General features: G+C 36.2%; 2 protein-coding genes and 1 non-coding gene across 5 annotated transcripts; 2 read left to right on the top strand and 1 right to left on the bottom strand.

Moving 5' to 3' along the window:
• Positions 1-993: 993 nt before the first annotated feature.
• On the top strand, positions 994-6,186 carry hpo (hippo). 2 transcript variants are annotated; one of them, XM_970620.5, is made up of 8 exons: positions 995-1,154; positions 1,283-1,803; positions 1,855-2,142; positions 2,189-2,322; positions 2,370-2,535; positions 5,242-5,321; positions 5,375-5,551; positions 5,607-6,186. In XM_970620.5, the coding sequence occupies exons 1-8, from the start codon at positions 1,141-1,143 to the stop codon at positions 5,763-5,765; spliced, it is 1,539 nt and encodes a 512-aa protein (XP_975713.3). In that variant the 5' UTR covers positions 995-1,140; the 3' UTR covers positions 5,766-6,186. The 2 variants fall into 2 exon arrangements, with proteins under 2 accessions (XP_015835323.2, XP_975713.3); XM_015979837.2 differs by lacking the exon at positions 5,607-6,186 and having other exon boundaries at positions 994-1,154; positions 5,228-5,321; positions 5,375-5,534.
• On the top strand, positions 5,191-5,261 carry Mir11638 (microRNA mir-11638). The gene has a single exon (NR_161884.1). It is a non-coding gene; the product is annotated as a microRNA mir-11638 (primary transcript).
• yki (yorkie) lies at positions 6,182-18,114 on the bottom strand. 2 transcript variants are annotated; one of them, XM_965399.4, is made up of 5 exons: positions 17,113-18,114; positions 8,302-8,441; positions 8,003-8,134; positions 7,681-7,944; positions 6,182-7,453 (listed from the first exon to the last, which is right to left on the bottom strand). In XM_965399.4, exons 1-5 carry the CDS (start codon positions 17,586-17,588, stop codon positions 7,251-7,253), a joined length of 1,215 nt encoding a protein of 404 aa, XP_970492.1. In that variant the 5' UTR covers positions 17,589-18,114; the 3' UTR covers positions 6,182-7,250. The 2 variants fall into 2 exon arrangements, with proteins under 2 accessions (XP_970492.1, XP_008200710.1); XM_008202488.3 differs by lacking the exon at positions 8,003-8,134.
• Between the last annotated feature and the right edge of the window lie 1,250 nt (positions 18,115-19,364).

The following is a 19,364-nucleotide window of genomic DNA, read 5'->3' as shown; positions in this document are numbered from 1 at the left end:
ACAAGTTTTTTTTTAAATTTGTATTTTACATTTGTCATCAACTGTTAACTACTGCTTTAAACTACTACTCTGTCTCTATTCAAGGAAAAAAACAGTGATTATCTGTTGTTATTATTACATTATTTCTCGTTTTTTTTTCTGAAATTATAAACGGCTAAATTCTGTGTATAAGTTGAACTAAATAAACTTGTTTTCTTGGAAAATGTGCCATTACTTTGCAAAATTTACCTATCAATGAAAAAAATCCGCACGTGTTTGATGAGCAATTTCGGTGTAAAATATTATAAAAACTGATGAATTATGAATCTAGCTTAATTAACTCAATTAATAAAATGTATCGTTTTTCAGAAACAAAATTTTGTAAGTTGTTTAAATCAAAATAATAATTGCAAAATTAGTCATATATTTTGTGATGAGAAACCAATAAATCTATCGATATAAAGTGCAAAACCTTAAAATATTATCTGTTAAACTTTTTAACCAGGTTATATCAAAGAAAATGTGGAAAACATTTTTTTTAATTTAATACGTTTCTACAATATAACTTTCTAAAATAATATTTATAAAAATATACAGAGTTTCTCTGTTATTATTAAAACATTTGTGAATCCGATTATACTCTATAAAAATATTTTGAAAAATGAAGACTGAGAGGAAGTAAAATCAAAACTTCAATAAAAACTCTTGAATGGACAAATGTCGTGCTTATATCGGCCAAAAAGTATTGAAATGAAAAAATTGCGTTCGGGGAAATACTCGATTTTCCAAAAATCAACAGATGAAAGTCACTAGATTTGGTGATATAGGTGGAGACACTTCTCGGAGGATACTGAAGGAACCTTCCCACTTATATAAAAGATAGGTAAACATCTCGTCTAACGTGTACTAATTAGAAAAAATATGATATTAGTTGTTACCATATTGCAAGATTTATTTATTAAAAAAACAGTGAAGAATTCTCATTCTCGTCCAAGAACATTCTCTTCGTAATCCGCGCCTGCGTACTAGACCCGGCAGACTCGCAACATTTGACTGTATTCAACATGGAGATTTTGATTACAAGAACATATAATTTCTAGATAAGTTCCAATTAAAGATGTGTAGTGTGTTTGGTCTTACGTGTGATTTGTAATAAATAAAATGTCTTCCAAGAGGTAAGTTTCGTAAATTGTCCAACAGTTCGCCCGCACGAGCCTTGTCAGTCTAAAAGTTAACCTATTTTTCTTATTTTTGAAGTCATCGAAAAGCTCGAATTAGCCCTCTAAGCCTTTGAATGTTTTAGTGAATTGAAGAAACTGTCTGAGGAGAGTTTGACTCGTCAGCCGGAGGAAGTTTTCGATATAATATGCAAGCTGGGGGAGGGATCTTACGGGAGTGTTTACAAAGCACTCCACAAGGAATCTGGCCAAGTATTAGCAATTAAACAAGTACCTGTGGATACCGATCTTCAAGAAATCATCAAAGAAATCTCAATCATGCAACAGTGCGACAGCCCCTACGTCGTTAAGTATTACGGGAGTTATTTCAAGAACACTGATCTGTGGATTGTCATGGAGTACTGTGGGGCCGGCTCCGTCTCCGACATCATGAGGCTGCGCAAAAAGACCCTCACGGAGGACGAGATCGCCACGATTTTGTCCGACACCCTCAAAGGCCTAGAATACCTGCATTTGCGTCGGAAAATCCACCGGGATATTAAGGCCGGTAACATTTTACTCAATTCAGAGGGCCACGCGAAGTTGGCTGATTTCGGCGTTGCCGGGCAACTGACGGACACCATGGCGAAAAGAAACACTGTGATTGGTAGAACATAATCGCGCCACAATGGCCGCGTTTTTTCACGTTTTGTTACAGGAACCCCTTTTTGGATGGCTCCCGAAGTTATACAAGAAATAGGATACGACTGTGTTGCTGATATTTGGAGTTTAGGAATTACGGCCCTTGAGATGGCCGAGGGTAAACCACCCTATGGTGATATTCACCCCATGAGAGCAATATTCATGATCCCAACCAAGCCGCCCCCTTCGTTCCGGGAGCCTGACAAGTGGTCGCCCGAATTTATCGACTTTGTTAGCGTTTGTCTTGTTAAAAATCCCGAGGAAAGGGCGAGTGCCACTGATTTACTCAGTCATGTATTTATAGGTATTAGCACATTCCCGCAGTTCAAGTCACTCTAACCTTGTTTTAGGTAATGCTAAGCTCCCTAGTATTCTAAGCCAAATGATTCAAGAAGCACACGAAATTAGAGAAAACCAAAGTTATAGGAATGTATCCTCTGCTGCTAACATTGTAGGCGTTAGGCAGAACATCACTGAAGAATCAGTAAGTTTGACAACAAAAATTGAAACTTTTAACCGATTCTTCAACAGGATGATGAAGTAGCTTTAGGCAATCAGACTATTCTTCCTTGTACAGATGAAGGCACCTTGGTACCCGGCAAAGGTGGCACTTTACTGCCAGTATCACAGAGTGGTACTTTAGTAGAGCTTGGAACCATGGTTATCAACAGTGACGTTGACGAACAAACCATGAAACGTAAGTTCAATTAATTGCACACAAAGATCTTAAATTTATCTGATAAAAAAAATTGAGCGTGTGAGCATTTTAAAAACTAAATAATGACTCAATTAAAAGTAGCTTTTGGCTCTAAATCAATCATATTTTGTAATTTCATGTAAAAAATGTCTAAATTTATCGGTATAAAAGGTAAACTGTTAAAATATGTCCTGAAAATTGCTACTTTTTACAAAGGATTGAAATAACAGCCTGACCATTTTTTTGGACCAAGTTATACCAAGATGGTGAGATAAAGGTAGCAAAGAGCGCCACCTATCGGGGTTATACCAAATAAGAAAAAAGTGTTCCTCTTATTGATTAACCGGCAATCGGAAAATTAAACTTAATTTCAAAAATAATATTTGTGGAAACATACAAGTGTTTCTCTGTAATCTTTAAACATGAAACATATTTGGTAGCATTTTGCTTTTCCTAATTCGCCCACCACAAAATAAAACTAAATTGTAAGAGCTTTAATAGTGACAGTCACCGCCAAATTTCCTACGATTTTTGGAAATAAAACTGACTTATTTAATAATTTTATAACGTAAATATGGAATTGAATAACAGAAAACATTAGCAGCTTAATTATTATCTAATAAGGTAAGGTATTAATAAAACTTGGTAAGTCTGTAACAGTGTTCTTAAGAATAGTAAATAAGTAAAGGTAAGATAAAGTAGATCTACCAAAGTTTTCACTGCATTAACGTACGAAATAATGACTTCCACCTTTTCATTTTTCAAAATAAGCAGAAGAAAATCTAATTGAGATATGTTATTTTATTTTTGTCTAATCTTTATCGTAACTTATAACAAAATAAAAAAAAGGTTATTGGTTCAGCAAATGAAGTTTACAGGATATTTTTTTCAAAAGTTTTTATTTTACATTTGCCGTCTAGAGGAAAATTGACTGTTGAATGCTGTCTCTATTCAAGGAAAAAACGGAGATTATCAGTTATTATAACATTTCTCATGTTTTTTTTTGTTTTTTAGTGAAACTGTAAACGACTAAGTGGTATTTTAATAATGCAATAACAAAACTTCAATAACACAAAATAATTAGAACTTGATTTTTTTATTTTAAATCAATCGTATTTTGTAATTTTGTGTAAAAAAATATGAGCATTTATCGGTATAAACGACAAAATGTCAAAATATTTCTTAGAAATTGCTACTTCTTCTACTTCTACTTCTACTCTACTTCTACTTCTTCTACTTCGTAAATAAACGGATCGAAATAACCAAATAACAGAGTCTGACTGTAAAAAGTGTCTCTTTTTTTATCAACTGGCAATTGTAACATTAAACCAATGTAAGAGTTTTTCTGTAATTTTTAAACATGAAACGTATTTGTTAGCTATTTGCGTATTATATATCACCCATCACTAAACAAAACTAAACTTAGTTTAACTAACTTAAGAGCTTAACTTACTTAACTTAAGAGCTTTTAAAACTTACAGTCACCGCCGAATTTTGTATGACTTTGACACAGATGCTGCAAAAATGAAATAGATTTTGCCTGTACCGATAAATAAAACTGTTACTTTAATTTAATAATTGTATTAATTAACGCCCATTGAAGAATATCAGTTATTCGTGATTAACAATGACAATTGTTGACAATGACAATAACAATTAACATAATCAGCTTGCATTAATTATATAAATTAGTTAAGGTATTAAAAAAAACTGTATAAATTCGTAATAGTGTTTTAAAAATATAGTTATTAGCAATTAGCAAAGTTTTCACTGCAAAACTTGCTAAATAATAAGACTTCCACCTTGTTATCTCTCAAGATAAGCAGAAGAAAATCTAATTGAGTTATTTGATGAAAAATTAATAAATCTATCGATATAAAGTGCAAAACCTTGAAATATTTTTTGTGAATTGCCTGACTGCAATTTGCATTAAATCACTGTGACTAAATTTTTTAACCAGGTGATATCAAAGGAAATGTGGAAAATAACATTTTTAATTTAATGAGTTTCTACAAAATGTACAAGTTTCTCTGTTATTATAAAAACATTTGTGAGTCCAACTATTCTCTAAAAATGTCTTGAAAAATGTGGAAGTACTGAGAGGAAATAAAACCGAAACTTCAATAAAAACTCTTGAATGCACAAATGTTTGTGCTCAAATCGTCTTAAAAGTATTGAAATGAAAAAATTACGTCCACAGTTTGTGCAATAAATAAAGTGGAATCACGTACTTCTTTTTTATTATTCTACGCTTGAGACAAGGATAAATTAGAAACTGAATGAATTATAAAAGAATATCGATAACAGTATTGTAGAAAATAGTTGTAGAAAAACTAATACAAAATGAGTTATCATTATCAGTTATAATTTATAGAATTCCAAAAAAGCTCAGAATAAAGGTTACTTGGACAAGAAATAGTAGATTATGTATTTTTAATTTTATTTGTAAATGCAATCACACAGTAACATTGAATACAAAATTAAGCACAAACACGATATCACCAGTTAATTTAAATAATTTCAAAAATTATAATCATTTTGCGGTTAGGTCTTAAACTGACTCGTTGTATCTTTTATCTCAAACGGCTGAATGTATAAAAAAAACATTCGCAACGTGTTTAAAAATAGTCGTGTATGAGTGTTTTTCGTCGTGATTGAAATCGTGCATGTTTCTGTAATGTTGGTTGCATAGCAAAACCATTTCAGGGCATGACACGGGTTCGAGTCAAGGCGGCAAGAAATACCGGCCGTTGTTTTTGGAGCACTTTGACAAAAAGGAGGCGGAAGTAAGTAACAATTAATTAGTTATCAATTGATAAATTGTTTATTGCAAATTTAGGGTAACGGCGTCGTGACGCCTACGACGCTTGATGGTCCCGAAATCGTGCCTGACGAGCAACGTTTCCAAAGTCATTTTCATGTACAGTTAAACCAAGTGCCGTCGCCTCAACAGGCCCAACCTCAAGAACAAAAAGCACAATTTCATCGGCCTTTCTCAGATGGTGATTTTGAATTTGTGGGTATTTCATATGTGTGGTGAATTAATTGGGTTTGAGTGGTTGTTTTTTCAGTTGAAGTTTTTGAGTTTCGAGGAGTTGCAACAGAGGATGGCCAAATTAGATTTAGATATGGAGAGAGAAATAGACGAACTTCGTAGGAGGTATCAGATTAAAAGACAGCCGATTTTAGATGCAATGGATACGAAGCGGAAGCGACAACAGAATTTCTGAACTGTTGGCTCGTTGCAATGGAATATGGTGCTCAAAAAGTTAGGTTTTTTAATACTTGCCATTTAGTTTATCTTTGTTGCTTTTTGAGCCGAATATCGTGGTGAGGAAACAAGATGTGTTCCTACTTATTGTACTTAATCAGTTACGTACAGTTTTTAATATGTTATTCTCAATTTTATTTCACTAGATTAAAATGTTTTGCCATACCGGATGCACCAGTTAAACATTTTAGTTAATCATTAATTTTAATAAAATTGCCTTCACGACAAGTTTGAGCTTTTATCAGTGTTATTTTTGTACAGTCATTTTAACTCTAGGTTATAACCTGTACGATAAGTACGCTTGCTGTGCCTTTAGTAGTACCTAGGATTAAGTACGAGTGTAACCATATTTTTTGATCAAATAAAATTCATAACTAATATTTCCAATATATATTTACAATTATAAACTAATACAATAATTTCACAATAAAACAGTAGGCCAATCAAGCGGCATCTCCTTTCTCCTTACTGAAAGCTTGATTGAAATTAAGATTCGCTCCCTCATCGGCTAACATTTCGCTTGGTTGGCCCACAAATGAAAAATCAGTGTTAGTAGCCACAAGACTGATTGCGTTGAGTATTGCTTCGTGAAGTGAATTTTGCAGCTAATAACACCTGTAAACGGTCCAAAATTTCTGATTCTTAATCACAGCTGTACCAATTGGTGGTGATACAATAAGCACTTAAACACTAGAGTAAATGTGAAAGGCACTGTTACAATATGTTAGTGTAAAATATATTTTAGAAATTGTAAAACTAAGACTACAAGTAACCGTTGTCAATAAAATATATACATATACGTTACCAATTAAAGGCACAAAATGGAGGGATTAGTTCAGTGTGAGCATATTTATACGAGTTGAATCCTTCGCGATGCAACAAGTCTGGTCCTGGGAGGAGCAGGGGTGCATTGCACATACAGTAACAAGTAAAATTAAATAGGGATACAGTTAAGTATTCCTACCAATTAATAAAATTTTGCGAAAACATTATCACAACGTTAGATTTGGAACAGAGGTTAAAAGTTATACATGACATAAATAAAAATTGTTAAATAATTAACTCTAATACAACAATAAATAAATATTGAATTTTGCGTTCAGTACTCAATAATTTGATCGATATCTTACCAAAACTGACAAAATATCATCTGCACCATAAACTACAACTCTAACTTAAAAATTACAAACTATAAAATACATATGTATGAAAAACATACCCAACAGTAACTGATTTGAGAATTACAAATGCGATAAATGTAAAATTATAATAACATTAAAAATATGTTTTGATTATTATTGCCATTTAAAGCGTATTCAAATGGTACATATTGCAAAATAACGATACAGACGACAGTCTTTACCATCCAACTGCCAAACTTTGTCTTAAATTTCTATCAATATAAAACATTCGTAGAAGCTGAGCTACTTAAGTAGGCACTTTATTACAACCAAATGAGCACATTGTCGGGCTTCGTAGTCGGCGGATTTATTAACGATTGTACATCATCGTCTAAAATGACAGTCGGGAACTCCTCGCCCAAATCAGTCGGGAACTCTTCGCCCAGTTGGAGCGAAGGCACTAAATCCTCCGTACAATCAAAAAAATCCTCCGGCGTGTGAGGCATCGAATACGTCGTCCCCAAACCTGCAAGTCAATAACCCTTAGGGGAGAATTGCGTGACCAGAACGCTATTGATCAACGAAAACACCGAATTCTTGATCAAAATGGCGCCAAGCCAAATTTAAAGCTTCGCACATTCTTTTTCAGTATGAAATGATAATCATTTGGAAATATCGGTGTAAACAAAGCAAAACAACATTTCTCGCACATTCCGCGCCGCGAAAACACCCACCAACAATCAAAAAATTTACCTAAGCCGCTGTCGGCGGACTCCTGCCTGGAGTGGTCGTTCAGAAAGGGGTCTAGCGCTAAGTCGTTGGAACTCCCCCGCATCATAAGTTCCTGTTGCATTCGAATTTCTTGCTGTCGCAATTTCAGTCTGTCACGTTCGAATTGCAACAGTTGTAGTCGAAACTGTTGCTGTTTAGCCGGCGAGGATTGCGACAAAGAGCCACTTGGCCACGACTGCCCACTAACCGAAGCCGTGCCGGGAGATCTCTGTTGCAAATGTGTGGCTGGAAAAAAAATCCCAGATCGAAAAAGCCCCTTTCCCGCCCGTGTGGCTTAACTTACGAATTCGAGGGTCAAACCACGAAGTAGTACGTGTTTGATGATTTATGAAATAAATTTCTCCCTCAGGAGTTTGTGCCTGCTCCCAACCTTCAGGCAAAGGGCCTAAATCTACGTCTGTACTCACTTTGGCAGCTAGAGAAAACATTTTCCCCAATTTAATTATCAGGATCAGGCAAATCAGCAAATGGAGTTCAAAACTTTCAACAAGGCACGAGCTGCCACTTTTGGATTTTTTTGAACTGCATTTGGCTCTATCATCAAATTGTACCAGATTTGGCAGAACCATCGAAACTACTTACGGGGCGTGGAATTGGGGGCTTGGGCCTGCGACACCTGATGAGAACTTAAAAGCTGTTCGGCACTTTGGTGTTGTTGGGCTGCCGCTTGCGCAGCCAGCGACTTTCGCGGGTCTTCCCAAGTTGTGGTCCGAGTTATGTGGCTGCAAACGCAATTCCAACGTAAAACAATGTGCTTGCCACTAATGCGAAAGGGTTTTACCGACCAACAAACTAATGGCATTCTTAAACCGCTCCAAAGTGGAGAAAGATGCGAAACTAATTGAATTTTAAGGAGAATTTCATTTTCTAACTTAAAACAAAAGCCACGGTATTCGCAAGAGTCCACCACAGTGCCAAAATATTTCATTGTTTATCCGAAATAACGTTCAAGATCACCAATCTTTATTCAGTACGTAATAAAGCAACCAACAAAAACCTTCAGTTTTTTACCTGCCCAAGGATTGGAGAAAAGGACTAATTATCCCAATTTACAAGAAAGGGGACAAACATCAAGCGAAAAATATTACTGTTTACTAGATGAGAGACTAAGAGCAGAAATGCATGGAAGAGGCATGATAAGCAAAATAATCCAAAGGTGTGCAAGTGGTTGGTGAGAAGAATAAGAGGAAATTTATGAAGAAATAAAAATTGGTGAAGAAACAAGGTTGTTCGTTAAGCTCTGCATTATTCTTATCAGGCCTAGGGGACATAGGCGAGGTTCTAAGAAAGGCACAAGTTGGTGGAACAGTATAGGCAGAGAGAAAGTGCAAATCCTGGCGTTTGCAGACGATTGTAGCAAAAAGCAAGAGCGAGATGAAGGAAATGATAAAAATAATGAAAAGATACGTAAAGTAAAAGTAGATAAAACAAAAATGATGGTGTTTGGAAAAAAAAAATAGAAAGGAAAAAGGATGAGTGGCAATTGGAAGGAAAAAATATAGAACAGGTGAAAGAGTTGAAGTATTTGGGTTATGTAGTAAATAGCAAGATGTCAGACAGCCCATATAAAAGAAGCTCCAAAAGAGCAAATAAGGTTTTAGGAGCTTGGGAAAACGTCAATTTGGTGAAAATACAAGAGAAGAATGATGTTTGATAGCTTGGTGAAAAAGTATATAAAATGAGTGATAGCGCTAATTGCCGGGGTACATAGTAAGAGAGGAATCAGGAAAGAGAGCTGTGAAATTTGAAGAGAAATTAGGAATTCGGAGCAGAAATGAAAACATCAAATGAAAATGTTAGATGGATAGAATTATGGAAGAAGGGGTATGCGTGTATAGAAATTGAAAGAAAGGGGAAGAACAATGGAAGATGAACTGAAACTGAGAGATGCGGACATAGATGGGCAGGGAAAAATAACAAGCATAAGAGAATTGAGGTATAACGCAAAATATGCCATGCTTATTAACGATGAACTCTCCAAATACTTAAGTAAGATGGAAAGTAAAGATAAAAAGGGGAAGTGAGGAAAGGGAGAACGAATTATGGAATTATGGATTGAGACAGAATATGCAGATTACGTGGAGAAGAGACGGAGACGTTAGACGTTCTAAACGAAAATGGTGAAGGAAAAGAAGAAAAAAGAAGTGTAAATATACATAATGTAGAATAACAAATAATTTCGAGAAAAGCCACATAGACAATAAAGACGTTATATAACAAAAAATAGTAATAGTTTTTTACTTTCAGACAAATGGCTAAAATACAGATTAGTAGTAGGATCAGCAATTTATTTTGTTTGGAAAACAAACATTTACGTGAAACGTCACACAGAAAGTGGATAATCCCCCATTGTTCGTTTTTTAATTGATAAGTGCTACAACAAACACTTGATTATCTCTATTCCACGGAAAGATTAAACCGTGGCGATATGAAATCTTGACAAAGGTAATAAATTTAAAAAAGAACAAACAGCCACGTCATAAAACGAGCAAATATTTTTATCCCTAAGCCTTACAATCAATTATGCAATAGTAATGAAAAAGTCAGGTTCACACGATTTTTGGTCGAACGCAACACTTGTTTTATTTTTAACTTTATCAGTAGTGTAAATAAGAGCGCCCCTTGACCTGGCATTGAGTGAAATTGAGCCACCCTAATACATGCCCATTTAATTGATTTAATTTAATTTGAAAATGCGAAAGAAAGAAAGAAAAAATGTGAAGTTCGGTGAAATCAATGAGGAGAGTTGGAAAGTTTTCTTGAAACGTATTTTCTACAAACGATTTGCCAAATATTCTTGGAAGACGAAATGAATGGCACTGAGTCATTGAAAAAGTAGAAATCTACCTGTTTTCAATGATACATGGATATATCGACCTTTAAAGGCCAAGCCAGGCAACAGGAAGTGACACGTGGTTGTAAAAACTGAAAATAGGAGAAAATATGATCCAGTGCCAATAAAATAAATCTCTATTATTAGCCAAAGTTTTGCTTTATCATATTATGTAAATTGAACGGCAACATGGCGTCGCTTTGTATTTCGGCAACGGCAAGTGGGAATCAGTGGCGCCAGCGTTACCTTAATCAGGAGTTTATCAGTGCAGTTTGCGCAATTGTTAATTAATTGGTCAAAAGTGGACGTTAATCATTTGGAAAAATTTATACGGCACCTAACTGTAAATTGTTATTCTTGTTAAGGAGCAACTATTTATTATTTATTCTCGAATGCGATGACCTTAAAAATGTTACAAAGGAAAGATATGTTATATCGCGTTTACTTTCTAATAATTGATTGGGATAAAGACCCGTGTTTGCAATCGAGACAATGGAGAATACCTAGGAGTGGAATCCACATCTGGGTGGATTTTAATAACAGTCCACCACATACCTACGTGTACTTGCCTCTCTGAAAAATACATTCAACAATCAATGCGTCAGATACCATTTAAGACCACCAATCAATTTTAATTTAACCAAAACACAGCATTAATCTAGATGCTGTGAAGTTTGAACTTTACTCCCAAAACCTCGATGGGTCTCAACAGGATACGAAAAATCTGATAAGCGCGATCACATGGAAAGTGGATGTAGCAGCTGATAATAACAAATTAGCCGGCGCTCGAACCCGGCCTCTGACGCAATTATCCACTAAATGAAAAATTCACGCCTATTACATATCGATAAGTTGCGCGGTTTTTAATGAGGCAATTGTGGAAAAGAAAGTGCGATTTGGTAAAAGTCCATATTTAGTTAATTATCGAATTCCCCGTCACATGTTGTGCGACGCCAATGGTTTTCCGGGATAAAAATACCGCCACAAACTAAAAATATCACAATATAGCCACACTTATTTCAAGTAAAAACAGAACATTTAATTTATTCAGAGAAATGTTGTACAAACGTTCAGAAATTTTAAATTCCAATTTAAATTCAATCTACAAGTTTTGAGAAATTTAGCCGACATTAGCTCCGTTAGTTTATTCAACTACACATAAATAAAATACAGTACTTCAGCGACATATTTTAAATGTCAAGGACCTTTGTTTGTGATTTGATAACAGGGACGCGGGATGGCTTTTCATCACCTTGCTGCGAACATAGGAAACTGATTTAAAACTCGCGAGCTTGGGAATTTATTTATAATAGCGGTAAATTTTAAACGGGTTAAGGTTAACTCACTGGGAAAAAATACAAACAGACGCCATCATGGAAAATGGCCGACCGTGCCAAACACTGGATTAATAATTCGTACGGAAGTCCACCATCGTTGTGAAAGGATTTGTACGTTTCGTAACCATAACAGACGTATTCTGTTACTTTTAATTAATTCATTCATACACGATCGGGAGGTGAAGTTTTCATGGCCGACGAAGGCCCGAATTTTTCCCGACGCGAGACCGTAACCATGTAACAGAATTAAAATAAATAGAGCGCACCACAAATAATTAGTGATAATAGTTCTTTAAGACAAACAGGGCTAATTTCTTAATTAGCTACTGCTTTGTTCCAGTTTGAAACAGCTCAAATGAGCTGACTCGAAATTTGGTCCCGCAGTTGGCGAGGGTAACACCTCTTGCTCACTTCTGGTTTAATTAAGTTGGTCCGCACGTGTGGAGCAATAAAACAAATAAATAAGACGCTAGAAGTGTAAATAAGTTCATTATTTTGCTTGTGCATTCGGCAAAAGGTTCGACGTCCGACTTAGGCGCCTAGAATTTTAAAATCTAAAAATAGGCGTCTCGGCGACTAATTACATGGATGTGGAATAGAAGCCCTAACTGCCAAAATGTGCGATTTTCGACTCGAATCACGCGAAAAACTAGATTTGTTTCAATCAAACAAAACAACTGACTCATGTGCAGGGCCGGACTCGAACTCTTGCCAATATTCACACAAACGAGAGTCATTTGTTTATGCAAGACGGTGGGATTTTTGCCATAGACAATCTACAAGTCAATTGCGGTGCCAAAACACTCATTTTGCATACATTTCAAAGTATTATGTCCCGCCAATGAATATTTAACAATCGGCATAGATGAAAATTTCGCTCAATCGACCATAAACTTATTTTCCCAGCACAGGAATGCGTATTGTGCGCTTTTATAATGTTATCACGCACCTGAAAATCGCGCAATTATGTAACACGAGGCTTATTTCCGCCGTTATCAGAAAACTCTCCAAGTTCGAATTTAATCTCAGGTGTGTTTTGTGTTTGCTGCGTCTTGCGCTACGTTGTTACTACCGTTACATCATAATACGAATGACCTTATATTTTTGAAACCTATCCATGTGTGAGCTTGAAACCTATCCCAGTTATTATCGCGAGAAGCGAGAGATTTCGATGCGAAATGCTGGAAATAGAGTAGTCGAAAGAAGAGCAAGATGGCGTATCAACAGACGAGATGACCTTCGCTTTCCTTCTAGCATATATCAAAAAGATATTCGTGTTGTTGGCTTACCTGAGTCCGAGTTAAAACATTTCATTTGAATTTTCGAGAAAAACAACGTAACGCTAGATCTGAGTACAGTTTGTAAAACAGCATTCCACGTTTGTGTTATTTGCATATAAATCTATTTTATTAAACTATTCTCATGCTGGCACCCTATTTAATGACCCCTATGTGATACTTGACAATTGAGCGAACAAAATGGCTTTAACTGGCGCCACGGAACGTAAAAATAAGCTTTCCACCCTACATTTCACAATGATTTAATAAAGTGCGCTATAAATAGGCAACTTTCTAATAATGTTACGAGCCATTTATGTGGAATAATTGGATTATTTTGAATGAAAACTGCGATTTTTCGAAATGGCCACGCCCCACAAAAGTGCTGTTATCACAACAGAAACAATATACATCGCCCTGTCACGTGCTATTGTTATTATGATATGTCGCATGTTGTTGTGATCCTCAGTGTAAACTTTGGTTCGATTGATTGTGATTAGTTTTATCGCCGGGCGAAAATCGGTGAATTTTGACACTGGTCCGATTGCGAAACAATGTGAATGATCTCATAAAGAAAATGTTTACCTTAGATTTTTAAATTTGTTGGTACCATAATAAAGATAAGTGCGCATGGATGCAGACTTAGCGTGAATTATAATGTTTAGTTAAGCTATTAAATATTTAATGGCCCTAAGGTCACTCGGCGCTCGGAGGGCCATAAAAAGGCTTTATGGGGTTATCAAATCGCAAAAGTAACAATCCCTTGTGCTCAAATGTTGATTATTTTGTATCAGCTTGTACAGATTTGCCAACTTCACGTTGTCTATAAACAGTTTACGATGGTAAACAATTTTGTTTGTAATTAACGGGCCTCTTTTCACAAGAATTCACTTTTCGGGCTTGCTGAGTCGGAAATCCGAGCGATTTTTAAAACCTCAGGTGCTTCTAAGAACTGCTTTCTTTTTTTCTTAGACCTCGTATTCCTACCTGCGCTGGACAATGGATCCACCCTACTGCATCCGTCTTGTTAATCAGGAATATTTCGATAAAAAACGCGCATAAGTGTCACTGACAAGCTAATCCAGCTTTATAACGACGCCAATGTGGCCGGCAATCAAAGTGTCAATAGTTATTTGCAAGAGAAAAATTGCGAAAGGTTTGTTTACTGTAAAAGCATTTTTAATTTTGAACGGGAATAACAATCAAAACTATTGCAAGGCTGGCAATTACGTCCTCAAATTTCGCACCGATTGACGTTTTTACGCGCGATGTTCCAGACAAGTTCTAAAGTCCACGCAAAATTTTACGTTTTTTTATTTTACAAATAGTACGGTTTCAGTTTGATATCTGTGGTAGAGAAACCAGGAATACAAAAAATCTACATAAACGATTTTTTGCTTTTAAATAATTCGTTAATCAATGGCAATATATGCCGGGAATATTTTCGGTTCAATTCACAATGTTGAATTTTAACACTGAGAATTACTGTCTAAGTAGACTGTGGTTTCTCTTTTGGCCGCTTAAGCCATGGCTTATCGCTAAAATCTTTTTAATATTAACTTTATTAATATACATCACTTTATAATTTTATTGAAATCGTTAACAGATAAATAAAAGAAACGAAATTAGCAATTTTACGCGTAAAGAAAAAAAATTGGTCAATTTTGTTCAATATTATAAATATTAGAGTATAAAAAAGTTCCATGCTTACATCCAAATTGCTCTAAGATTTAATGCAACAGCAGACGTCACGAAAGAATTGCGGCAATTAAAAAAATAAAATAAAAAATAATAAAAATAAAAAAATTGCTTTAATGATAAGAAAGCAATAAATTACCGGATTCGAAACTGAGGCACAAAAACAGATTTTTTTAAATACATTTCAGTTCAGTTTCAGTTAAACTTGTGATAAAAAACAAACTTGAACAAAAACCGTAATGAGTGGAGGGCCATAGCATCAACATGTAAGTTACTGTATTAAAATGAACTAAAAAAAAGTGTAATGATAATAATAATTTACTTATCTTGTTCCAGTACATTAAACAATTTACTGTCAATTCTAACATTTTTGATGTGTTTTTAATTATGGCACTTTTGAAACAGTTGAATTATTTAATATAAAATTTTGATGCTTCAAATTTGAGGGCGCCCAAGTCACAAAAAATAACAAATAAACTATGCAAATTAATTCATTACTGTGGCCTGAAAGAAAACTATAAATTGCATTTTTCAGCAGGAAGCCGCGCGTGAAATAAGAAAAAGCCATTTCAGTAATTAATACTTATATTGAGATACATTTTTAAACATAAGATTTTTATGGTAACGTTATTTCTACAATATACTAAAATAGTGATGTTATTCCATCTTAACCTAACTTTTAAATCTCTTCAAGCAACCTCACACTTGAGGTGCGCATTACCAACCGCAGTTTAAGCCGAGCTTACGTAAGGAAAAGCTTAAGCTCGAACTGAGCAACCGGGCTTTTAAAGATTATAGAAGTGTACTTAAAATTTGTTTTATTGTTATAATTATTATTTGACTATTAATTTCATCCGAATTTTTTCAAATAAATAAGATCATGTATTTCATTCATTACTTATGTTCATGTTTTCTACTTTTTGTGTTAGAAGTGACTTATTTAATCTTCGTTTTTGTTAATTAAACAGGAGAGTCATGTTATTATAACTTATGAATTTCATGTGTAAGGGTTGCCAACCGTCCTTTATTTATATTAATAAAAATGGTCCTTGGTGTTTGGATGCGTTTCAAGGACGTAGTTTGTCTTTTAATTAATCAAACGCCAAGTGGTTACGTTGCTTAAAATAATAAGTATAATTTTTATTTATTTCTGGTTGAAAATGACTGGATTATGTATTACGAACTCGTTCATTTCAGTTAACAATATTTTTTTTATACTAATGTAGATATTAGAAGTAGCTTCTTGCATCTTTTAATCAAATAAATTAATTAATTTTGAAAAATGTGCACAGTTGCGGTTTCGTATGGAAACAGCCTGGGCTTAAAGTTTGTAAAACCGTAGCTAAGATAATATTAGTATTTATTTAGTGTTATTACAATGAGAATAGAATTATCATCCGCTTCCTGTGTGTACGTTTTGTTGGGTTGAAGTTTCCGTCTGAGTGCAGGTAGGTAATCGAAGTTGATAGAATGTGAGTTCGATACAGATCGGAATTTAAACCGATCAGTTGGACGTGGAACGGTCAGCTTAGGTATGTGATGGTCTTTGAGCGTCGTAAATTGATAGGTAATAATCGAACGGTTGTTGATATGCAAATAACCGAAGGTAAAGCCGTTTCCTCGCTAGAAAGTGGTCGTAACAGGTAGAAACGTTATGCAGATAGTTGTGAAAGCAAGTTGCGAGTTGCGACCTCCACGAAAGAGGGCGGGTTCGGAGCACGGACTAGTAATTCTAGTTCAGGTAGAGCCCAAATCACAAAGCAACACCTGCAGTGTTGCCAACCGCAGCGAACCCCCTTTCGGGGACTTTCAGCCAATCTTCGCACCCACATCACAGCAGGGTGTTTCGGCTCAATTTTTTTACGAAATCTTTGTTTTTGTTGTATCTTTATACTTATATCGTTAATCTAATGAATGAATTTCGGACACTAAAAGGGAATTCTACGTCTGAGAGTTGGCAACATCGTACACCTGTTGGTGCGACTGACGGTAACTTGTAGGAAACTCCCTGTCCATAGGGGAAACTTTTTTTATGTAAGGAAAACGATTGGCTTCGCCAGAAATGTTAAAAAAACAATAACAAACATGTTATTTGCGAAAACTAGTAGTGACGTTAGGGCACTTTTGTCAAATTAAAGCGTTTTAACTTTTTTTATTGAATTGTTACATTTTACACTTGTGGTTGAGTCGAATGACGAGCGGCACTAAAGTGTGGGTAATTGTGGTAAATAGTCCAGCGTGTTCTTACTTAAGATAGTAGAGCTGTCCTTCGGGGGTGCGCGCCTGCTCCCAGCCAGTGGGCAGCGGGGTGTTGTCTTCGACCTTGGAGGCGACGTCGTAGGAGCGCTGCTTGATGTGGTGGTGCGTGGCCTGCGCCTGCCCCACGGCGTAGGTCTGCTGGAGGGAGGCGGGCGAGCTGTGGGCCCGGTGGTGGGCACTGGGGAGCGGCGCGGGGGCGGCGGCGGCGGCGGTGGAGCTGCCGCTGGCGCTGGCCGCCGAGCTGAAGGCGGAGTCGACTGAGTTCTCGCGCGAGTGGTTGATGGACTTGGAGCCCGTGGACGGCGGGTTGAAGAACGAGTCCGGCAGCTTCCGCATGCTCCAGGGCACCTGCAGGGGCCGCTTCGAGTCCGGCTTCAGCACGCTGTCGAAGAGGGCCTGCAGGTCCGTCTCCGAGTCCTGGTCCACGCGCAGGACCTGCTTGCCCTCGTCCTGGTTCAATGCCATCTTCGGCGAGGACTCACTGCCACAACCACACCAACTTACACCGACACCGACGCGGACGCGGACACTACCAGGACAACCAACGATTCATCGACTCCGACACTCGACTACCAGCCAGTCAACAAAGTTTCAGACATCAACCAATAGGTTCACACGGCGAGTGCGCGCCCCCTTCCCTGCCGTCCCTGCACCAAGATACACCGACACCGATATCGCTTTATTCTACGTCCCCGATTGATTTCTTCACCACACCACTACGGCACTCTAGTCCCTGTTCTCATCCCCTAAACCGGACTTGGCGTGACTTCGGGCCCAACTTCGTGGCGGACGACAACCTTGCTGCTTCTGGGTCTGGTTTTCCTACTTCGGAATTGTTCGGAATGCTCACCTCATACACCTGTCTTCCACTTAACCGCGCGCATTCTTACTGCATTGTTTTACACGATATCCACCGAGGGCATCCCAATACACGCACTTTACGACGATTACTGATTCCATTAATACGCCTCCACGACTTAGCTGCTTACTTAAGTCACTAGCGCCACCTGCCGAACCGACTTAAACACTGACTCAACGCGTGTCACTGACTCCCATCCAGTGGCGTTTTACGGGGGCCACGTCGGGTAATTCCACAAACTGCTGTACTTCAGAAACATACTAATTTTGCCGGCTTGGTTCTTACTAAGGCATAGAGAGATGTGCTTTTGCACTAGCTAAAAGTTATATTATAGTAGAATATACGATTAGGGCGTCACTCGTCCTGCACCCATCTGCTTAGCGGATAAAACTTATTTTTTATCAAACATAATATCCAAAGAAATGTATTTCGATTGGGTTGTCTAGAAAACTTTGTTCAAGATTAAAGGGGATAAAAAGCGCCGAATTTTACTCGGGCTGCAGGGGAGAAAGTCTTTTAAAATGCGGTCATTGCTTTATTTAATTCAGAAAAAAAATTAAAACTGAAAAAGTCTAATAGGGGAGAGAGGGTAAAGAAGATGTATGCCTTTAAATGATTCTTTGAAATAATACTAATAATAATAAATAATAATTTTAGACTAATTTTTTAAAATTGCAATTAGCTAACCGAAAAATTATTAAAGTCCACCAAGAAATGATGTCATTTTGATTTTTTCAAATAAGTTTATTGTTTTTCGAAAAATTTTGCCCAATCTGGGGATATTATTTTAATTTGTTTTGCTCGATTGGTTTGTTTTTGAGTAAAACTTTATCTAAAATAAGCCGGAGAAACAAAAAATTGCATTATTTTTTTCCAAAAACGCACTGAAAAATTAGCAAATTAAGTCGTAAACTACATTATTTCTGCCTTTTTCTAGCGTTTTAGGAGGTTTCATAACAGGCAATACAAGCCGAAAATTTCTCATACTTATCTTCGCCCTTTTGTACCAAATGTTGGAAAAAAGAGCGACCAAATTACCAAATAAATTTGTTGCTTTTTCACCTTTGTGAGATATTTAAAACTTTACTGAAGTACCAATTTAAGTACAAAACCCACACTGTTTGCTGCTTTCGAGAAGTATACAAATATTGAAAAAATAAGAAAAAAAAAATAAAAAGTTGATACGTAACGTAACTAACTAATAATAAGGGGAAAACACTGAAAGATCTATTCAAAAAACAGATGATGTACTGTAATGATATGTTTGGGTACATTACACTTGATTCACACTTAATTATATCAGCTTGAGTTAGAGGACGATAAACTTTGTAATAATAATAATAATAATAATAATATAGTTGCACATTTTTTGCCATTGCAAA

This window comes from Tribolium castaneum, chromosome 10 (genome assembly GCF_031307605.1).
Source record: "Tribolium castaneum strain GA2 chromosome 10, icTriCast1.1, whole genome shotgun sequence".
Lineage (NCBI taxonomy): Eukaryota > Metazoa > Arthropoda > Insecta > Coleoptera > Tenebrionidae > Tribolium > Tribolium castaneum.
This window is presented reverse-complemented; position numbering and strand designations above follow the sequence as displayed.

What these genes read in the sequence shown, in the direction of transcription:
- yki (XM_965399.4), bottom strand. Translation starts at nt 17,588, where the DNA reads ATGGCATTGAACCAGGACGAGGGCAAGCAGGTCCTGCGCGTGGACCAG. An exon ending in GGACAGCTCTACTATCTTAA is followed by an intron (nt 8,442 to 17,112) that starts GTAAGAACACGC and finishes TTGCGTTTGCAG; the next exon opens with CCACATAACTCGGACCACAA. An exon ending in GTGGTTTGACCCTCGAATTC is followed by an intron (nt 7,945 to 8,002) that starts GTAAGTTAAGCC and finishes TTTTTTTTCCAG; the next exon opens with CCACACATTTGCAACAGAGA.
- hpo (XM_970620.5), top strand. An exon ending in TTGACAAAAAGGAGGCGGAA is followed by an intron (nt 5,322 to 5,374) that starts GTAAGTAACAAT and finishes TTGCAAATTTAG; the next exon opens with GGTAACGGCGTCGTGACGCC. An exon ending in CAGATGGTGATTTTGAATTT is followed by an intron (nt 5,552 to 5,606) that starts GTGGGTATTTCA and finishes TTGTTTTTTCAG; the next exon opens with TTGAAGTTTTTGAGTTTCGA.